This window comes from Phocoena phocoena, chromosome 9 (assembly GCF_963924675.1).
Source record: "Phocoena phocoena chromosome 9, mPhoPho1.1, whole genome shotgun sequence".
Lineage (NCBI taxonomy): Eukaryota > Metazoa > Chordata > Mammalia > Artiodactyla > Phocoenidae > Phocoena > Phocoena phocoena.
The window spans coordinates 30,017,023-30,035,734 of NC_089227.1; the positions used below are offsets into that span (position 1 = coordinate 30,017,023).

Here is an 18,712-nt window from a genome sequence, read left to right on the forward strand (position 1 = left end):
TCTGAATAAGAAAATAGAAACACAAATTATACACTTTATTAACAAAATCTACTTTGAATGATTCTATAAATTTTATAATGCAATTAAAACCATTACTGTTCTCCAATTGATGCTGTTTCTTTCTGTTCCTTCAATTATAGTCTCTGAAGACTCTGAACTGGGTGGAATGATCTTCCACTGAAGCAGGAAATGTTAAATAAGTAACTCTACATAGTTTTCCCAGGAAGTGCTCACTTTTTCAATTTTGATTAAATGCCATATTTTAACACAAATATTAGGCAATATTTAATAGCTCATATGGTCACAGTTCGCTAGCGCTTTGCTCCAGCCTGGACACTGACCATGGAGAAGTAGATGCCTCTCTGTGCCAGCAGCTGCTGGTGTGTGCCGTGCTCCTTGACTTTGCCGTTCTGAAACACCACTATCAAGTCTGCATTCTGAATGGTGGACAGGCGGTGAGCGATGACGATACAGGTGCGCCCTTCTTGGGCTTTGTCCAGGGCTTCTTGGACAACCTGTTCAATAATCACACAAATTAACTCTGATCATAATAATCCACTCCCTTGAATTTCTCCTCCATAACAAGCCTCACAATTAATTTCTCCAACGATACGTGCTTCTTTAACAGTGGTGTCAATGGAATATAACAGATTTTACAAAGCAAGGGATCTGTCGTATCAGAAGAATACTGAATCCTAATTTGGTTTATCTCAGAGTTATGACTGTAAATACAGCCTATGCAATCATTTAGAAGCACTTAGTAGTGTCCCCAGCCTCGTGACATCCTTCTGGTCTAGCACTACAGTAAATACAGGAAGCCTGAGCACAGGCCAAACACAGCCTCCTTGAATTTTGTTATTTTTAAGATTAAAAAAAACTCAGAATGAGTTTATCTTTCAGACACCTGAACACTCCACTTCTTCTCAAACTGAGAACAATTGCTAGTATTTACCTTCAAGTACAGTCAGCTTTTAACACTGTTCTGTGCTTCCACTTTTTTTATATAGTTGTTGAGGAGATGCTGCCAGTAGTAATGGGACTATGGCTCCTGAATGCAGCTTCTTAGACCAATACAAAGTGATCCGGGGCTGACTTTTGGAGCACAAGCGTTATAAGACTAATCTGCCTTGTTTCATCTTAGTTCTCTTGAATGACAGCTACCGAAAGTGTTTAAATTCCACTGAAAGTAACAAAACTCAGTATCTGGCTGAATTGTGTTCTCTACTGTAGAAGACAGAAGCATAAATTTAAAACCTTTTAAGGGACAACTGCTTCATGTGTGAATGAGTCCACGTTAAATTCTTACCTTTTCACTTTCTGTATCCAGAGCTGATGTAGCTTCATCCAGAAGCAATATACGAGGCTGTCTAACGAGGGCACGAGCTATCGCAATGCGCTGCTTCTGGCCACCAGAGAGCTGAGTTCCTTTGTCTCCTACTCTGGTGTTATATTTCTGTAAATAGGGTTTTGTTATGATGAAAAGTAGAACTGATAAAGTTCTGAAATAGTGTGTGCTTGCAGAAAATAGGATAACCACTTCCACATACACAAAAAAGTTTAGGTTCAGAAGCTAAGAATGGGTTGAAGGAGAGTTAAACAACAAAAAAATAGCTCTGAATGGCAGGATTAACCTCTCTTCTTGAAGACAGACGTTTGGGTCTTAAAAGTTATGCTTTAGTGCAGACAAGTCAACATATTTATGAGGAAGATGACTGTTGCAATGTGAGGCTCTTTCAGCCTTCTGGTTTCATTGCATTTGGGACAAAGATTGGTAGGAGGAAGGAAATTTGATTTCAACAGGCTATGCATAATAAAATAATTGAAACTCATTTTATTTATAACCAGCAGGTGATGCTCTCTGCATTATTTTAAAGTGAGGAAGGACGCAAGAGGGAGGGGATATGGGATGTACATATATGTATAGCTGATTCACTTTGTTATAGAGCAGAAACTAACACACCATTGTAAAGCAATTATATGCCAATAAAGATGTTAAAAAAAATAAAATGTCGATTATGATAATATCGTTTTAAAAAAAATAAAGTGAGGAAGGGAAGAAATTCTTGGGATGCTAGCCTTTTGCTGTCTGTTTTAATAAGACTATCTCTAAAGCTTCAACAATTTTAATGGATGCTAAGAAACTCTATTCGATATCTAACTGGAAAAGCTGAAATCTCCTGATTGATTTTTGTTTTCAGAGTTCTCCTGAAATTTTTCACATATTGTTTCCCAGAGCAGATAACGCTCACTAAGTATCCAATGTGACAATAGGACAGGAATTAATAGGGTATGTAGGGAAGAGTAGAAATGTAATGTGTAACCTAAAAAAACCATATTATCTTTTTATTTTCAGGTCCTTGCCAGGCTGAAATGTTAGTCAAACTGTGGGCTCTGATTCTGACATCCAGAGTTTGACTTTAAAATTCACGTTCCACTTCCTACACTGTTGGTGGGAATGTTAAGCTGGTGCAGCCACTATGCAAAACAGTATGACGGTTCTTCAGAAAACTAAAAATAGAATTACCGTATGATCCAGCAATCCCACTCCTGGGCAAATATCCAGACAAAACTATAACTCAAAAAGACACATGCACCCCTATGTTTACAGCAGCACTATTCACAATAGCAAGACATGGAAGCAACCTAGATGTCCATTGACAGATGAATAAAGAAGATGTGGTACATATATACGATGGAATATTACTCAGCCATAAAAAAGAACAAAATAATGGATTTGCAGCAACATGGATGCAACTAGAGATTATCATACTAAGTGAAGTCAGTCAGAAAGAGAAAGACAAATACCATTATGATATCACTTATACATTTCCAGAATCTAAAATATGACACAAATGAACCTGTCTACGAAACAGAAACAGACTCATAGCCATAGAGAATAGACTTGTGGTTGCCAAGGGGGAAGTGGGGAGGGGAGGGACGGAGTGGGAGGCTGGGGTTAGCAGATGTAAGCTATTATATATGGAATGGATACACAACAAGGTCCTACTGTATGGCACAGAGAACTATATTCAGTATCCTATGATAAAGCATAATGAAAAAGAATATTAAAAAAAGAATGTGTGTATATATATGGCCGAATCACTTTGCTGTACAGCACAAATTAACACAACATTGTGAATCAACTATCCTTCAATTTTAAAAAAATTCATTCTATGTAGGATTGCCTGTTTTTACTTGCTATTTCTGGCAACCTTAGTTCTATGGCATTCAACACAGAGCTCTCCACCTGCAGGTGGAGTAAGCAAGCCCAGGGGAGGTTCCGGCAGATGCTTGGGACTGGCCCAGCCCAGAGCTGCAGCCACCAGGGAGGCTAGAGCACTGGAGTGAGTCCCATGAGGGTGCAGAGGTTGCCAGGCTGCACTGCCACAGTATCGACCCTGTTGAGGCAGATAAAGGCAGGGCTGTACCCCTGAGAGGAGGAAACTAGACCAGCCCACTGCAGGGTGAGGTAAATCCTAGTGCGAACCACTCAGGTGAAGAAGTAGGTCCTTGGACAGAAAATAGGACTTAAGTGGTTTTGCCTTCTCTTTCCAGGTCTAGACATTGAGGAAAAGACTTATGATGTCTACAAGTGTGCTCCGTAAACAGAGCCCAGAGCCCAGAAAGGTAGGTCCCGGTGGCAGACAAAAGTGAGAGGGGCAAGGTATATTTCATAAGCTAGATAATAATTACTCTCTGTATTTGCTTTTGTTAACCCCTAGCCCAGTGGTTCTCACACTTTACCTGCATCAGCATCACCTGGGATATTAAAACACAGATTGCTAGACCCTACCTCCAAGTTTCTGATTCAGTAGGTCTGGGGTCAGGCCTGAAAATCTGCATTTCTTACAAGATCCCAGGTGACGCTGATGTTCTGGCCCACGCCCAGACTTTGAGAACACTGACCTCACCATGAGTAAAGGGAATTAAAGTTACATGCTTTAAATGTTCTAGCCTTGGGAAGGGCCAATTATCCACAGATGGGCTAGAAGGTTAAAGGAGGGGAGTGGACAACGCCTCTTCCCTGGAGCCTATGATGTGTGGTGACAGCAGGTATCCAAAGAAGAGCCTCCAGAAAAGGAAATCTTGGGAGAGGGTTGGGGCCATAAGGCATTGCCATCTTTCCCCATGAGGAGAGGACCTTCTCCGCCAGTTTCAGGCTACTGAGCTTTACTTTTTAGGGGGGCACTTCCTTAAAATAAAGAACATAACTTATGATAATGGGGGGCGGGTGGGTTAGAGAAGATAGGTCTAGATTGCAATGCAAAATACAGGACCTAAGAGGCTTAAGAGAGGGCAAGAGGTTCCATTTACCTAACTTCGTAGGAGGAATTCAGAAGGCATCTGTGGGACAACAGCCCAGGGAAGGTTTCAATAATCAGGAAGCAGAGGTTGGGGCGCATGGAATGTGCAATGGTGAGAGATGACACTCCAATGGCTCAGCCTTACTCAGAGCCTTCTTTCTGGCACGGGGCCAGTTCCCTGGCCTGGCCCAACTCCACAGAGGGAGGTTTGAGGCTTGGGGGAGAGTGGCAAGGAGGCAGAAGGAAGGTTGGGAGAGAAATGGTGGGGGAGGGTCACTCTTGCTTCTGTGGGCCCTGCACCCAGACTTGGAAGGAAAGGCCTCCCAGGCATATGTATTTTTCGGTCAGGCTGCTCACAGGGAGTGAGTCGGGTGATCAGGTAAACATCGCATCCACTGGGGATGGGAAGTGCAGGCAGATGCTTGTATACAGGTGGACGTGTGTTTTAGCTGCTCATTTCACCTTTGGGATCCAGCCCTTTCGAAGTCACAAGCATAGGCCAGGGGGGCTGCCACAGGCTCCCAGGCACCTTATTTGGAGAGAGACTTACATCAGGCAGCGTCTCGACGAAGGGGTGTATGTTGGCCTCCTTGGCTGCCTGCACGATCTCCTCCTGTGACACGACCCGGCTGTTGTCCCCGTAGGCGATGTTCTCGCCGATGCTGCAGTCAAACAGGATGGGCTCCTGGGACACGATGCCCATGTGTGCTCGGAGCCACTGGACATTCAGGTGCTTTATTTCCTTGCCGTCAATTAGCTGAAAACAAGAGATCACAGATCATCTTCAGAACCAGCACATTTTTTGAATTTAGCAAAATTAATATCGTTATTTCATACATTAAGACTGCCAAGTTATTATGAGACTTTTGTTGTTGTTTTCAGTTTGGATTGTCAAGGTTAACTGAATAAGGTCATAATTGTATGCTTTGAGGAACCATCATATTTCTTCTGTTTCAACCCTATGCATGTGGTAGGCAGAATAATGCACCTCTCCTCCATCCAAGACATCCATGTTCTCGTTCATGAAACCTGCGAATGTTACTCACAAGTGTAGACGGAATTACGATGTAAGGTTGCTTGTCAGCTGATCTCAAAATGTCGAGGTTACCTTAGATTATCCAGGTGGACCCAACATAATCATAAGGGTCCTTAACTGTGCAAGAGGGGGGCAGGAGAGCGTGTATCACAGTGGAGCAATATGAGAAAGACTCAACCGGTCACTGCCGGCTTTGAAGATGCAGGAAGGGGCCACGGGCTAGAAAAGGTAAGAAAGCAGATTCTCCCCTAGAGCCTTCAGAAGGCACAGAGCCCTGCTGACACCGTGACTTTAGCCCAGTGAGATCCACTTTGGACTTATGACCTCCAGAATTTGTAAGATAAATTTGTGTCGTTTCATCCCACTAAATTTGCTGTCATTTGTTATAGCTGCCACAGGAAACTAATAAAATGCATTCTAATTCTGGGATGTATTCTGGCATCCTTATTCTTATGTACTGATTTTTCACAGGAAAAGTAGCCACCATTAGATTGGAAATAACTAACTGCTATACCGTAGAATAGGTTTGTAGGTCACGTTTCTGATCTGACCTGTTAGTTAGGATCAAGTTTTTGAGGACTTAAAATGAAACAGAAGTGAGTGTCGGAAGGTGGCTGTTATATCTCTAAATCATTGTTGATCTTAGGAATGTGAATTAATGTCTCTTAGTTTCTTTGTGTGTAAACTGGGAATGATAATTCCTAAAGTCAAAGAATTGAGGATTAAATGAAGTCATGTATGAACCCTACTGAGCACAGTGCTGCGATCTGGATCTGACCCAAAGGAGCTGGAGGGAGAGGCTGCCCTTTCTCTAGTGACCTGTCTCCCCTTGGATTATCCTGCAGAAGCCTGGGGCATACCCATACAGCCTGGCCGATAATAATCCTTGCTCTCTGGTGCAGATGTGTCTGCCCCAGAGACCTACTTTGCAAGAGAACGCTGGCATTCAAGTGAGAGCTGTTCATCCTCCCTGAAGAAGACAGCAGTGACTCAGCTTTGAGCTTTTATAATAGTGGTGATGAGTATGTCCTGAGCTATATATACACTTTGAATCCCGTGTACCTGGCTGGGTGCCTCTGGGAGACAGCTGGCCAGGGGTAGGGTACAGTCTTTGCTGCAGGAAGACAGCTTCTGTTTGTGAAGCTGGCAGGTGCAAGGATGGATGGAAAACACACCCATGACCTTATTAGTACCAAGCCCGGTTGCCATGGAGACTGTTCCAAGCACCTATGCTCCAGGCTTCCTCACAGTGTTAAGTGAAGGTGGAAAGTAGAGAGTGAAGAGAGGCAGGAAAAACCATACAAGTATGTGGCGAAACAGCAGATCTTGTTAGCTGGAACAGTGTGAAAAACGGAAATCTGAGGAAAGAAAGAGTAGTTTTTTAAAAAACTTTTTTCCAAGCTTATACCCCTGGGAGAAAAAATAGACACCATCAAACGAATACAGTCAGACAAATATAACCGATCCCAGGAAGTTTTCATGAGTTTCTCCATCACACTGCATACAAGAAGACGCTTGGGCCTCCTCAGCCCCATGCTACACACAGCAACTACAAACTATTTAAAACCTGTGTTTGCTAAAGAATCCTTTCCTTAGGGGAAACACGTTTAGAAGACCAAATATAAAAAGATCAACGTAGAGCTTCTTTGGCTGAGGCATGGATGGCCGTCTGAGGGAAGACCAAGGAAGTCCAGGGCGTCAGTGAACACTGCTCAGAAGATACTGGTCCTGGGACTTCCCTGGCGGTCCAGTGGTTAAGACTCTGCACTTCCAATGCAGGGGCTGTAGGTTTGATCCCTGGTTGGGGAACTAAGATCCCACATGCTGTGTGGCATGGCGGGATAAAAAAAAAAAAAAGAAAAAAAAAGATACTGGCCTAAATAAAAACTTAAAGTAACACACTGACAATAACAATGGAAGGCCAAAAAACAAACAAATAAACAAAAACAATGAAAGCCTAAATTAAAATGACGAGCTATCTCTATTCCAAACTTAAATCTACTACCTGATTTCAGTAGCACAATCAAATGTTAAATATGTATTATCCTGCTGTATGTATTTACTCTGAAATGGTAATCATAGATAAAATATTGAGCATTGACTATATTATAGGTCCTGTTGTAAGCACACCTCAGGCCCTCTCTCGTTTAATATTCATGACAACGCTCGCGAGGTAAATGTGAGTTTAATCCCCATTTTACCGATGAGGACATGAGCAGAGCTAAGTCACTTGTGCAAGGTCACATTCTTAGTGATTGAGGGAGCTCAGATCGGACCTACACACTACAGGTTGGATTTTAGCAACACAGTGTCTCGGAATTGAAAAATACTGTCTTCCCTCAAAAGAGCAATGTCTCCATCTTAGCCCCGGCACCCACTGGGTAATACCCAGACAACAGGCTGCTAACTGTGTCCTAAGGGGGAGAGAGGACTCTGGTGGCAGCGCATAGCATGGGCTGGCAAGGGAAGAAAGGAAAGGTCAGGGGAAGACTCAAACCAGAGTGAGTCTCAGTGAAGCTAATGAACTTAAGATTCAAGGACACCCATTTGCGGGCAAATGCTGGGAGTTGAATGGTGTTCTGGATGGGAGAGAGCCCAGGTCTTCTGGGTAAGCATTTAGGATAACCTGCCTAAAAAGGAGAGGGACCAGAGTCTTGAAGGTTTCAATATTTTGTTGTGAATTTTTCTCATTTGAAGGAAATATTCACTTTCATATCTAATTGTGTGTTCATAACTTTGTATTCTTTCAAGTAGAGTCCCTGAAATTGTACAACTTTCAGGTCCCACCAAACTTGGAAACTCCACTCTCTGAACAATTCCATAGCTTGGTTTTGCAAGACTCGCCACAATTTGACCTAAACCTTTTAAAGTTATCAGTTCAGAGGTTCTCCACCTCTGGCTGGCATCAGAATCACCTGGGAAAAATCATAAAAATGAAAAGGCTAGGCCCTGACCTTCGTAAATGAGCCGGGGTGGCTGTGTTCTCTATTAGCTCTCTAGGCCATTATGATCCACGCCAGCTTGAGAACCTCCGCTCAGGTCAATGTTTCTCAGAGTGTGATTCGAGGCTCGTTGACGGTCATGAGGATTTCCTGACCTCCTCAGGGTCAAGTCCTTGCTTCAAATGATCATTATGATCAAATGATGCTCAAATGCATAGACTCATTTTTTATGGCAACAAGAACTAATCATAGGACTTCCCTGGCGGTCCAGCAGTTAAGACTCCATGCGCTTCGGGACTTCCCTGGTGGCACAGTGGATAAGACCTCCAAGCTCCCAATGCAGGGGGCCTGGGTTCGATCCCTGGTCAGGGAACTAAATCCCACATGCATGCCACAACTAAGGAGCCTGCATGCCACAACTAAGAAGCCGGCCTGCCACAACTCAGGAGCCCACATGCCACAACTAAGAAGACTGCATGCTGCAACTAAGGCGCTGGCAAGCTGCAGTTAAGGAGCCCACCTGCCACAACTAAGACCCGGTGCAACTAACCAAATAAATAAATAAATAAATATTTTTAAAAAGACTCCAAGCTTCCACTGCAAGGGGTGTGGGTTCAATCCCTGGTGGGGGAACTAAGATCCTGCATGCCACGAGGTGTGGCAAAAAAAAAAAAGAAAAGAAAGAAAGAACTAATCACTAATAACCTATTAACTGAGTTATTCAGGGTCACTAATTGACATTCATAAACAAAACTTGGCACATTTACTAATGTTTATCGAGGGCACTTCCACTAAGAAGTCTGGCTGCTGTGGAGCACTTGGCAGTATTTCGAAGCTCTAGTGTAAATGCGCAGGAGAAGATCATCGTATTCCCTGCAATGGAAGAGGACACTATGTTTTCAGGGCATGATCAGTGTTGTCTTGAGATGGTTACTATCCTATACACTCAGCATTCATTTCCATATTCTTCTGTGTCTGTCCTTCCACATATCAAGGGAGTAGAGGACTAAAAACTGTTTCCCAGGCTCGCTCCTGGTTCTAGAAGTAACTGAGGTTCTACCAGTGAGATGCAGTGTGCAAAATCTGGGAGACAGAGGCCGTGGTAAAGAAACACCTGTGTTTTGGCAGACGGAAGTTTCTACAACACCCAGACTCTGGTCTTGTGTCTTCAGGTTTGGAGCAGCTGTGACACTGGCATAATTTCCTACAACCTCCTGGCCACAGGACCCCAGCTGAGATGCTGTAATTTGAATGTTGGGAGTGCTGACTTTTACTTTTACTTCCACTCTTCCAGCCCTTCCAGTGATTCTGTAAGCACCGAATTCCCCTTACTGAATATGTATCTGCTTGAAATACCCAGAGCAGTTTCTGTTTCCTACACTGAACCATAACTGATACGGTCCATGTTTTCAATTTCGCTCCCCTTGTGCTTATGAACATGGAGAATAATCATTAATTTCTTTACTTTCTTCCTGTCTAATTACTGCACGTATGTTTACCATTGTTGTTTTCAACTCCAACACTATTAACACCAAGTGTTTTTTCCCATTACAGTGACTGTGAGTGTAGTGAGGTGTGGGGGGGTGGAATTCTTTTGGTCTTTCCTAAGTGGGTTATAATCAAAAAAGTTTGAGAACCATTACTCTAATTAAATCTGCTATTTCAGCCAAACTGGCCTATCTGCTGCATCGGGAACAATCATCAGCCACAGCTCACGTTATCTCTTTCATCGAACGATGTCTTGACTGCTCACCCTTACAGCTTTAATGCAACCAGCTCTAATTATCCCTTGAGAACCAGCTCTAGGCCTGTCTTCTTCTTTAATAGAACTCATGGAAGGATATGTCCCATCTCTTCAGTTGAAATCTTTGAGGACAGACACCATCCCCTATAACTCATTAGAGCTCAACATTTAACACACTGCTTAAGAAATGTCTCTTAGGGACCACGATCAGTGTCTGAGAGCTGAAATTTCCTCCTCTGATTGCTTCACGTGTCAGCAAGGTTTTCATTGAGAGTTCTCTGTCCAAACTTTAACCACAAAATTGAAGCATGAAGTCAGAATTCACAGAAGATATAAAACAAGGTAGTACAAATAAGGAACAAAGCTTAAGGACGAACAAAGTTTCCACAACTGTCAAAGAATGGACTGAGTAAAGGCGTAGCTGTCTGTGAATACAGTAAGAAATATTTATGATAACTGTGACTACCGTGGGGAAGTGAAAAGGGCCCTGGCCTACAGGATGAAAATTCTATTTTCACATCAATCATTAACGCAAGTAGGGTCCATACAGAGCTGGCAGGCATTGGTCTGACTATACAAAGTAGGTGTCCATCCTGGATGGGCAGCACCCAGGCCCATTCCAGTTGTTAAATATTTTGAATATCACCTCTGAGTTTGACCAGTAACTCAGTGCCTACATAATGAAAATGTTTTCCTCTGAATTCCATTCCTACCTAGTTTGATTCTTTTCCTAGTCCCCATTATAGTCATTTAAAAATCCACTACTTGGGCTTCCCTGGTGGCGCAGTGGTTGGGAGTCCACCTGCCGATGCAGGGGACATGGGTTTGTGCCCCGGTCGGGGAAGATCCCACATGCTGCGGAGCGGCTAAGCCCGTGAGCCATGGCCGCTGAGCCTGCGCGTCCGGAGCCTGTGCTCCGCAACGAGAGAGGCCATAACAGTGAGAGGCCCGCGTACCGCAAAAAAAAAAAAAAAAAAAAATCCACTACTCCCAGGAGTTCCCTGGCGGTCCAGTGGTTAGGACTTCGCACTTTCACTGCCATGGCCCAGGTTCAATCCCTGGTTGGGGAACTAAGATCCCACAAGCTGTGCAGCATGGCCAAAAAATAATAATAGTAAAATGTCACTACTCCCTTCAAGACTCCTATCTCATTCCCAGTACCTAAGACAGTCCCTGACAGGAACTCACTGACAGTTTATTGAATGTTGCATGAATAAATCTGACCCTTCACTTACTCTTTTGTTCAGGAAACAAAAGAGAATCCCTCTATGTTCTTTATCTGTCTCCCAAATTTGTTGATCTCGCTTTTTTTCTTTTTCCTTAGAAGGTGTTTGAATTCCGTCTCTCCATCAATGGTTTTATCTCATCCTCAGCCATAAAAATGTTCAAGATTCCCCATGCTAAGCATCTTCCCTGGGCTCTGCCTCCCCATTTTTATTTTCCTTTCCTTCTCCTTTGATCTTCTAGCTAGTCTACACTTCGCTCAGTCTCCATTTCCCCTCCTGACCACACCTCAGCCATGCTCAACTGTTTCCTACCACCATCACTTCACTGAGAAGACTGTGAAATGTCAGAAGCAGCCCATTCATTGCGAAATCCTCCCATGTCTTTTCAGTCTCCGTCTTACCCCATCTCTCCATGGCATTTGTCGGTGCCGACTACCTTCTCCTTGTTGAAACCCTTCCCATCGCTGGCGTCCATGTTACTAGTCTCTCTCAGCACCCCTCCTCTGTCTTTCTGGCTTTTTTTCCTGCATCTGCTCATGTAAACTGAGACCTAACCAAGGGAAGGGGGATGGCTGGTAAAAAGGCTGCTTGCAGAGGAAGGCAGAGTAGCAGGGTTGAGGGAAAGGCTGGAGAAGTTGGCTGGGGCAGTGGACACAGCTTGGAGACTATATCTAGGATGTCAGACTTTAAGTGGGACCACTGTTTAAAAGTGTGTGAAGCCACGGCTTATAGTTGAGAATTAAATACATCTAGGCAGGGGTTTCCCTGGCAGTCCAGTGGTTGACACCTTGCCTTCCAGTGTGGGTTCGATCCCTGGTCGGGGAGCTGGGATCCCACATGCCACATGGCCAAAAGGCCAAAGCATGGAACAGAGGTAATATTGTAACAAATTCAATAAAGACTTTGAAAATAGTCCACATCAAAAAAAAAATCTGAAAAAAAATACATCTAGGCATTTAGAAGATGAAAAAACTGAAATGCACTGAATAAGAAAGTGTGCTCAGACCTAGAGATTATGACACTAAGTGAAGTCAGACAGAGAAAGACAAATATCATATAATATCACTTATATGTGCAATCTCAAAAAATAATAAAAATGAACTTATTTACAAAACAGAAATAGACTCACAGACATAGAAAGCAAACTTAGGGTTACCAAAGGGGAAACATGGCAGGGAGGAATAAATTATGAGCCTGGGATTAACATACACACAATACTATATATAAAATAGATAACCAACAAGGACCTACTGTATATGTTCCCTACAGTATAGGGAACTCTACTCGGTATTCTGTAATAACCTATACAGATAAAGAATCTGAAAATAAATGAATATATGTATATATATATAACTCAATCACTTTGCTGAGTGATTTACAATACTGTAAATCAACTCTACTCCAATAAATTTTTTTTAAAAAGAAGAAAAAAAAGTGTGCTCACCACTGTTCCAGCCAAGGGGTCGTAGAACCGCTCCAGGAGCTGGACCACCGTGCTTTTCCCACAGCCGCTGCTGCCCACCAGGGCCAGCGTCTGGCCCTTCTTCACCTCGAGGCTCAGCCCCTGAAGCACTGGGATGTCTGGTCGAGTGGGATAGTTGAACACGACTTCATTAAATGTCACATTTCCTTCCACTGTATTCTAAAATCAGAACAATAACATTAAATTTGCTGCAATCCTGAAAATTCACAACAGCCAACCCTCTCTACCGCTAGGTATCAGAAGGTAGTGAACTTGTACTACAGTCAGGCTTCAATTGTAACTGCTAAAATGTAATACATAAGATCTAAAAGGGTCAGTGTTTTCATAGCATGTCTCATTAACACAATACAAATGTGAAAACTCAAATCTGTTCCCCAAGAATAGGGTAACCTACATATAATAAAACCTGATTAGCAGGATTTGTGTATAAAATGGGCAGTATTTCTACATCCGTGTGGCTTTGTTCTACAAAAGTACTAGACGCTAATGTGTATTACCAGCATTTACTAAAATGAACTAAAATGACAGAGAAACTTTCATTTTATTACCACCAAATAAAAAAAGGACAGATTTTATTAAACTTCCACTTAGAATACTAAAATTCATCAGTCAGGAGCAGATCATATAATCAAAACATCAAACTGACCGGCTTTAGGCCTTCCGTGCTGTAGCTGTCAATCACAGGGGTTTTTTCAATGACCATGATGACGTGGGCTGCTGACACTTTGGCCTTGGCATAGTCAGGAGCAAATGAACTGACCTGACCCACAGCCATTGCGCCAAAGACAATGGCTGAGAAAACTCTGCCAATGACAAAGACAAAATGTGCAAAGAGTTAGGACTGCAATGCTAGAAAGGTGACACTCCTACACCCAGAGAGCACTGTCTCAAACAGTCGCAACACGTTAGTCAAAAAGTTTCAAAAAAAAAAACCAAACACTTTTCCTTGTAAGTTCATATCGGTATAACTGACTGATTGTAAACTGACCCCATGTTTCATCTCTCTCTGTGTCCTCACCTTCTTGTAAGTGACTTTGCAGCTCCTCCATTGAAGAAGGAGAATTTGTTTTCCTACCCTTTGAATCTGGGTTGGCCTTGGAATTTGCTTTAGCCAACAGGATGTGGAGGAAGTGACTGTTGCCAGGTCCAAGCCTATGACTCAGGGGGCCGTGCATGTTTCTCTCTCTCCCCGCCACTACCACAAGCCCACCTAGCTGCTGGAGGACAAGGCACAGACAGAAGAGTGCCGTGGGCCCCAGCCAACCAGCCTGTTACCCATTGCACACAAGAGCAAGCCCAGCTGAGATCCACTATTCCCAGATCAGCAGAACTGCCCAGCTAACCCCCAAACTTAAGGGCAAAAATAAATGTTTATTATCGTGTGTCACTGGGGCATAGTGGGTGGTTGTCATGCAGCGTTATTTGTGGCAATCAATAACGGATATAGGCATTCTGCTGGATTACATCAGATTCTTAGAAAAGCTGTGAACTGTACCACAGACAGTTCCTTAAAGAGCCAGATATCATGCTGCTTGCAAGATGCATCGACATTCTTTTTTTTTTTTTTTGCCCATGCCACACGGCTTGCAGGATCTTAGTTCCCCCACCAGGGATCGAACCCAGGCCACCACACTGAAAGCGCCGGCTCCTAACCACTGGGCCACCAGGGAATTCCCTGCATCGGCGTTCTTAATCTATGACATGGGAGTCATAGCAGCTGAAAGTTGGGAAGGACTTCACAGAATGTCAAGTCCAGCTCTCAATGCTTGTGCCAGGGCACATCCCCTAAGCTAGCTTCCATCCTTGGTTTTAGGACGGAGGAAGTTTGATTGAGGAACTCTATTGTTAAAAAGTTCCTTTTCAAACCAAGAAAAATGTACATCCTTTTGCATAATACATCCCTTCAAAGTACTGGAATATTATTTTCAAAACCCTTTGCATCTTTGGTAAGTCCCTTCACTTTCAACATTTCAGCTGCCCTTCTCTGGACACGTTTATCAAAATGCCTTTTCAGGGCTTCCCTGGTGGTGCAGTGGCTGAGAGTCCGTCTGCCAATGCAGGGGATGCGGGTTCGTGCCCCGGTCCAGGAAGATCCCACATGCCGCAGATCGGCTGGGCCCGTGAGCCATGGCTGCTGACCCTGCGCGTCTGGAGCCTGTGCTCCGCAACGGGAGAGGCCACAGCAGTGAGAGGCCCGCGTACCGGAAAAAAAAAAAAAAAAAAAAAAAAGGCTTTTTAAACAGCGAGTATAATATTAGGAATCTCCTAGAATAATGCCATGAGTCCATCAGGTCCATTCCTTTGGACTCTATTCCTGAGTTAATGTAGCACACAGTGTTTTTTTCTTTTTAATAGCTCTAAATAAATCACACAGATGGTTCATCTTGGTCTTGTTATCATTTAGACCTGTGGAATCTGTTCAAAATGGACTGCTCTTCAGCCAGGTCTCCCCTATCCCTTACTTGGAAGATGGATTTTCCGAATCTGAAAGTCCAAGAGTCAGCAATTTCCATCAATTGAATACCTTAACCTCGGAGTAAAGCGATATACCAGATAATTATCTAATCAAAGCACCAATGCCAATGGTGCCTGGTTTTGATCTTTTGGTTATAGTTATAAATAGCACCTGCATATCAATTATGCAGGTGCTATTGAGTGGAAATTTTAAATCTTCTGTTGGAGTCATCCTGAGAAAACTGTAACGCACGCACAAGTCAATGTCTAAATAGGATGGAAATATCACACTAACACATATTCCCAGGCTTCGATGATGGTGCTTTAAATGTAAAACTGTATCACCACTAATTATGGTATGGTATCAAAGGGCAGCTCAGCCATCACCAAACCTAGACACTCGGAAAAATTACACGTGTTTTTCACTACCAAACTACATATTTTAGTATTTTAGAAATATTAGTTAAGTCCAGGTCTCTCTTCTCCTGACTGAGGTACAATTGTCTGCATTCACAGTGATGGAGCAGATACTCCAATCGAGCTTCCTTTGTCATTTCTGCATTTCTCCAGCTCTTACCTTCTAACTGCTTTTCTCTTATGAAAGAAAGCAAATTTATCCTGGAATCTTCCAGGGCTCTCAGAACTCAGTGCTCCACACTCATTCTTTGGCCGCCCTGTTTAGAAGGCTTTAAAAGGAACCAGGTCCTTGGCCCTGGGTTAGGCTTCTTCCCAAAACACCCAGGCCTTCTGGAAACTCCTCATTGAATCACCACCCCAGGTAGCCATGGATTCAAGAAGGTCAAATGTGTGAGTCAGCGTCGGGGAGAAGGGTAGACACAGATTCCCCAAATGAAATGAGATGCTTCCAGGATAATACACGGAGACTCAGAGGCAAAATGCCATCTTCTGAATCACCAAAATCTCTTCATGAAGCTTCACAGTAAGCTTTTCTATCCAGGCATGAGATGTGCGCCTTGGTTTGATTTCTAGAGTTAACTGTAAAGACGACCCCCATACTTACAAGAGAACATCCTCAAAGTCCATGATGCCATGTGCCACCAAGTAGGCGCCAAAACGGAAACAGCCAGCGTAAGAAAAGTACATCATTGCCTGGGTGATGGAAAACGTGATTCCAAAGATGTGTGCTTTCCTCAGAGAGTTTCTGAAAAGACGACATTCTGAAACTTACTTGACTTTCAATTCTCAGTCCTTAAAACGTACCCTTTCATAGGTTAGCAGTGGGGTATGAAGGTGTAGCAGACCAAAATGGGTTTCGTCTCCAAACACTAAGTTCGGTCCCCACATCACCACTTGTGAGAATTTAGGAAAATACCTTGTCTCTGAACCTCAGTGTCTTCATCTTTAATGGAGAAGTAACCACACCTCAAAGCATTAAGGTCAAGTTAAAATAAGCCAAAGACAACAAGAAGAGCTTGTTAGGGATTAATAACTTCCTTCCCTTTCCCCCACCCATGGACATATAATACGTACGTACTCTATAGTAAACATTCGTTCAACACACGTTGACCCAAAACCACAAGCTCGAGGGACCAGGAAGGGCCAACACAAAGGAACCAGGCATGTTCTTGCCCTTGGGGACCAAGGAGTCAAGTTGGATTGTTATTTATGCAATGGAAGTACCTTATGAATCATGTGTTAAAGGACGAAAGGAGAAGCACTAAGCCTCTAGGGGAGTTAGAGAAGGCTCTGCAAAGGAGTTAACACGTGGATTTTCTGATCCACATGGAACTGGGTGATGTGGAGGTGCGAGAGGCTGGTGAGTGGGTTGCCTACTCCTGCTTTAATCAGATCAACTTCTGCTTTTATCTGTTTCATATACTGAGATTTCAAGTGAATTTTTTTTCATAAAAAAAGACTCTACTCTCATTTTAAAAACTTTGAAAACCCACTGGTAAAAGAAGAAAGGAGACTCAGAGAGGATGGGCTTGCTTATGTTCACATCACTTTTTAGAGCCCTCACTGTGAGTTCATTAAAGGAAGAACAGAAGGTCTGCACGAGAGAAGGGTAAAGAGAAAAAGGAAGGGTATACCCAGGAAGACCACCCCCTCAGGCTCCACAGATACCTCAAATTTCATGTTCCACAAAAAACTCATTCCCAGTGGGAACATATAAGAGCGTCATCATGCAAACGTAGCATCAGAGTCATTCTCAACATCCTCTCTCCCTCCCCTCCCCTCAGTTATCTGCTCCTACAGGCTCTGCCTCAGAGATGTCCCTGCCTTAGGTCAGGTCTTGTGATTCCTCTCTTGGATTAATTATAATTGCTTCCCAATTGGTTCCCTTCTAGAAGTCTCTCCACTTGTTCCCTACCTTCTGGCCAAAGCAATCTTCCTGAAAACAAATCTGGTGATTGAAAAACTTCCCATACTCCCCTCCTACTCTTCAGTGGTTATTACCTGTATGGTACCTGCAAACTCAGGGCATACATATATTCAAACTTCTCCTCCCGAGTCAAAGAAACAACAGTTCGGAAGTTTTCTATTGCTTCCGTGGCAATCTGTAACAGAGAATGTCCCGTTACTAAAGGCACCAAGGCCAACAGTGGCAATTAGTTTGAATTCCATATAAGAGATTCGTAAAATTAATTTTATTAATAAGTATTATTTACATATTAAATAATATTTATTATGACTCCTGAGCGTCTTTGCTATAGAAAAGGATACCAAGTGACTTATCAAATCGAGATTTAGGTCTGGAAGGAAGATGGGCTAATTCAAACTCCTCTCTACAGAAAGAGAAACTGAAGCTTCAACAGATGAAGGCCCTTACCTAAAGCCACATGGCTTTACAGTAGCAAAATTTACAGTAGCAAAATTAACCTAAGAACTCCGTATTTTATCTCCATTGCAGTGCCCTTTCTTCTATGATGGTCACATTTAAAGTTTATAATTATTATATATATAAAAGTTATTATAATGTCATTAAATTATAATATTATTAAAATACCTATAAAATGTAATGTTTATATCTTTCTCTGTATAATTGGCATTTGAGACAACTAAAGAATATTTGGAAAATACTGAAAAGACAGAGAAGGTAATGAAAAGTTACATACTGGTGTATTTTGCATAATAGCTTACATGTTGTTATTTTCTAAACTATACCTGTTTAACAAAATTGGGCTCAAGTTCTATGTTTGGCTCCATAGCCTTCTTTTTTACCTTAACAAATAAAGAGACGTTTCAAAGGTCATTAAATATCCATTAACAACGGGATGTTTAAAGGGCCACTTACTACCCCAGCCAGCTAAGCATTCCTTTACTGCTCAACAGAGCTTTCAATTCTTATGAAAAATAATGCTGTGATAAACATCTTCATACATAAACGTTTGTCCATATTGAATACTCTTCTTTTTTTTTTTGAATTATTTTCTTAGGAGAAGTTCTTAAAAGTTAAATTACTAGGTCAAAGGGAATAAACTACTTTTTAAGGAACACAGCACATATTATCAATTGGTTTTCCAGAAAGTTTCTATCTATATTTTAATTGAATTTAACTTCC

General features: G+C 42.6%; 1 protein-coding gene across 2 annotated transcripts in view; it reads right to left on the bottom strand.

The window, feature by feature from the left end:
* Positions 1-230: 230 nt before the first annotated feature.
* Positions 231-18,712, bottom strand: part of ABCB1 (ATP binding cassette subfamily B member 1) — a 114,912-nt gene continuing 96,430 nt past the window's right edge. The window contains exons 23-29 of one of the 2 annotated variants that reach the window (XM_065883533.1): positions 17,608-17,708; positions 16,211-16,351; positions 13,382-13,538; positions 12,697-12,894; positions 4,855-5,061; positions 1,307-1,453; positions 231-515 (exon numbers count right to left, since the gene is read on the bottom strand). In XM_065883533.1, the coding sequence (XP_065739605.1) occupies positions 312-515; positions 1,307-1,453; positions 4,855-5,061; positions 12,697-12,894; positions 13,382-13,538; positions 16,211-16,351; positions 17,608-17,708 (1,155 nt within the window). In that variant the 3' untranslated portion in view covers positions 231-311. The remainder of the gene's footprint in view (positions 516-1,306; positions 1,454-4,854; positions 5,062-12,696; positions 12,895-13,381; positions 13,539-16,210; positions 16,352-17,607; positions 17,709-18,712) is intronic. The other variant, XM_065883534.1, reaches the window with a different exon arrangement.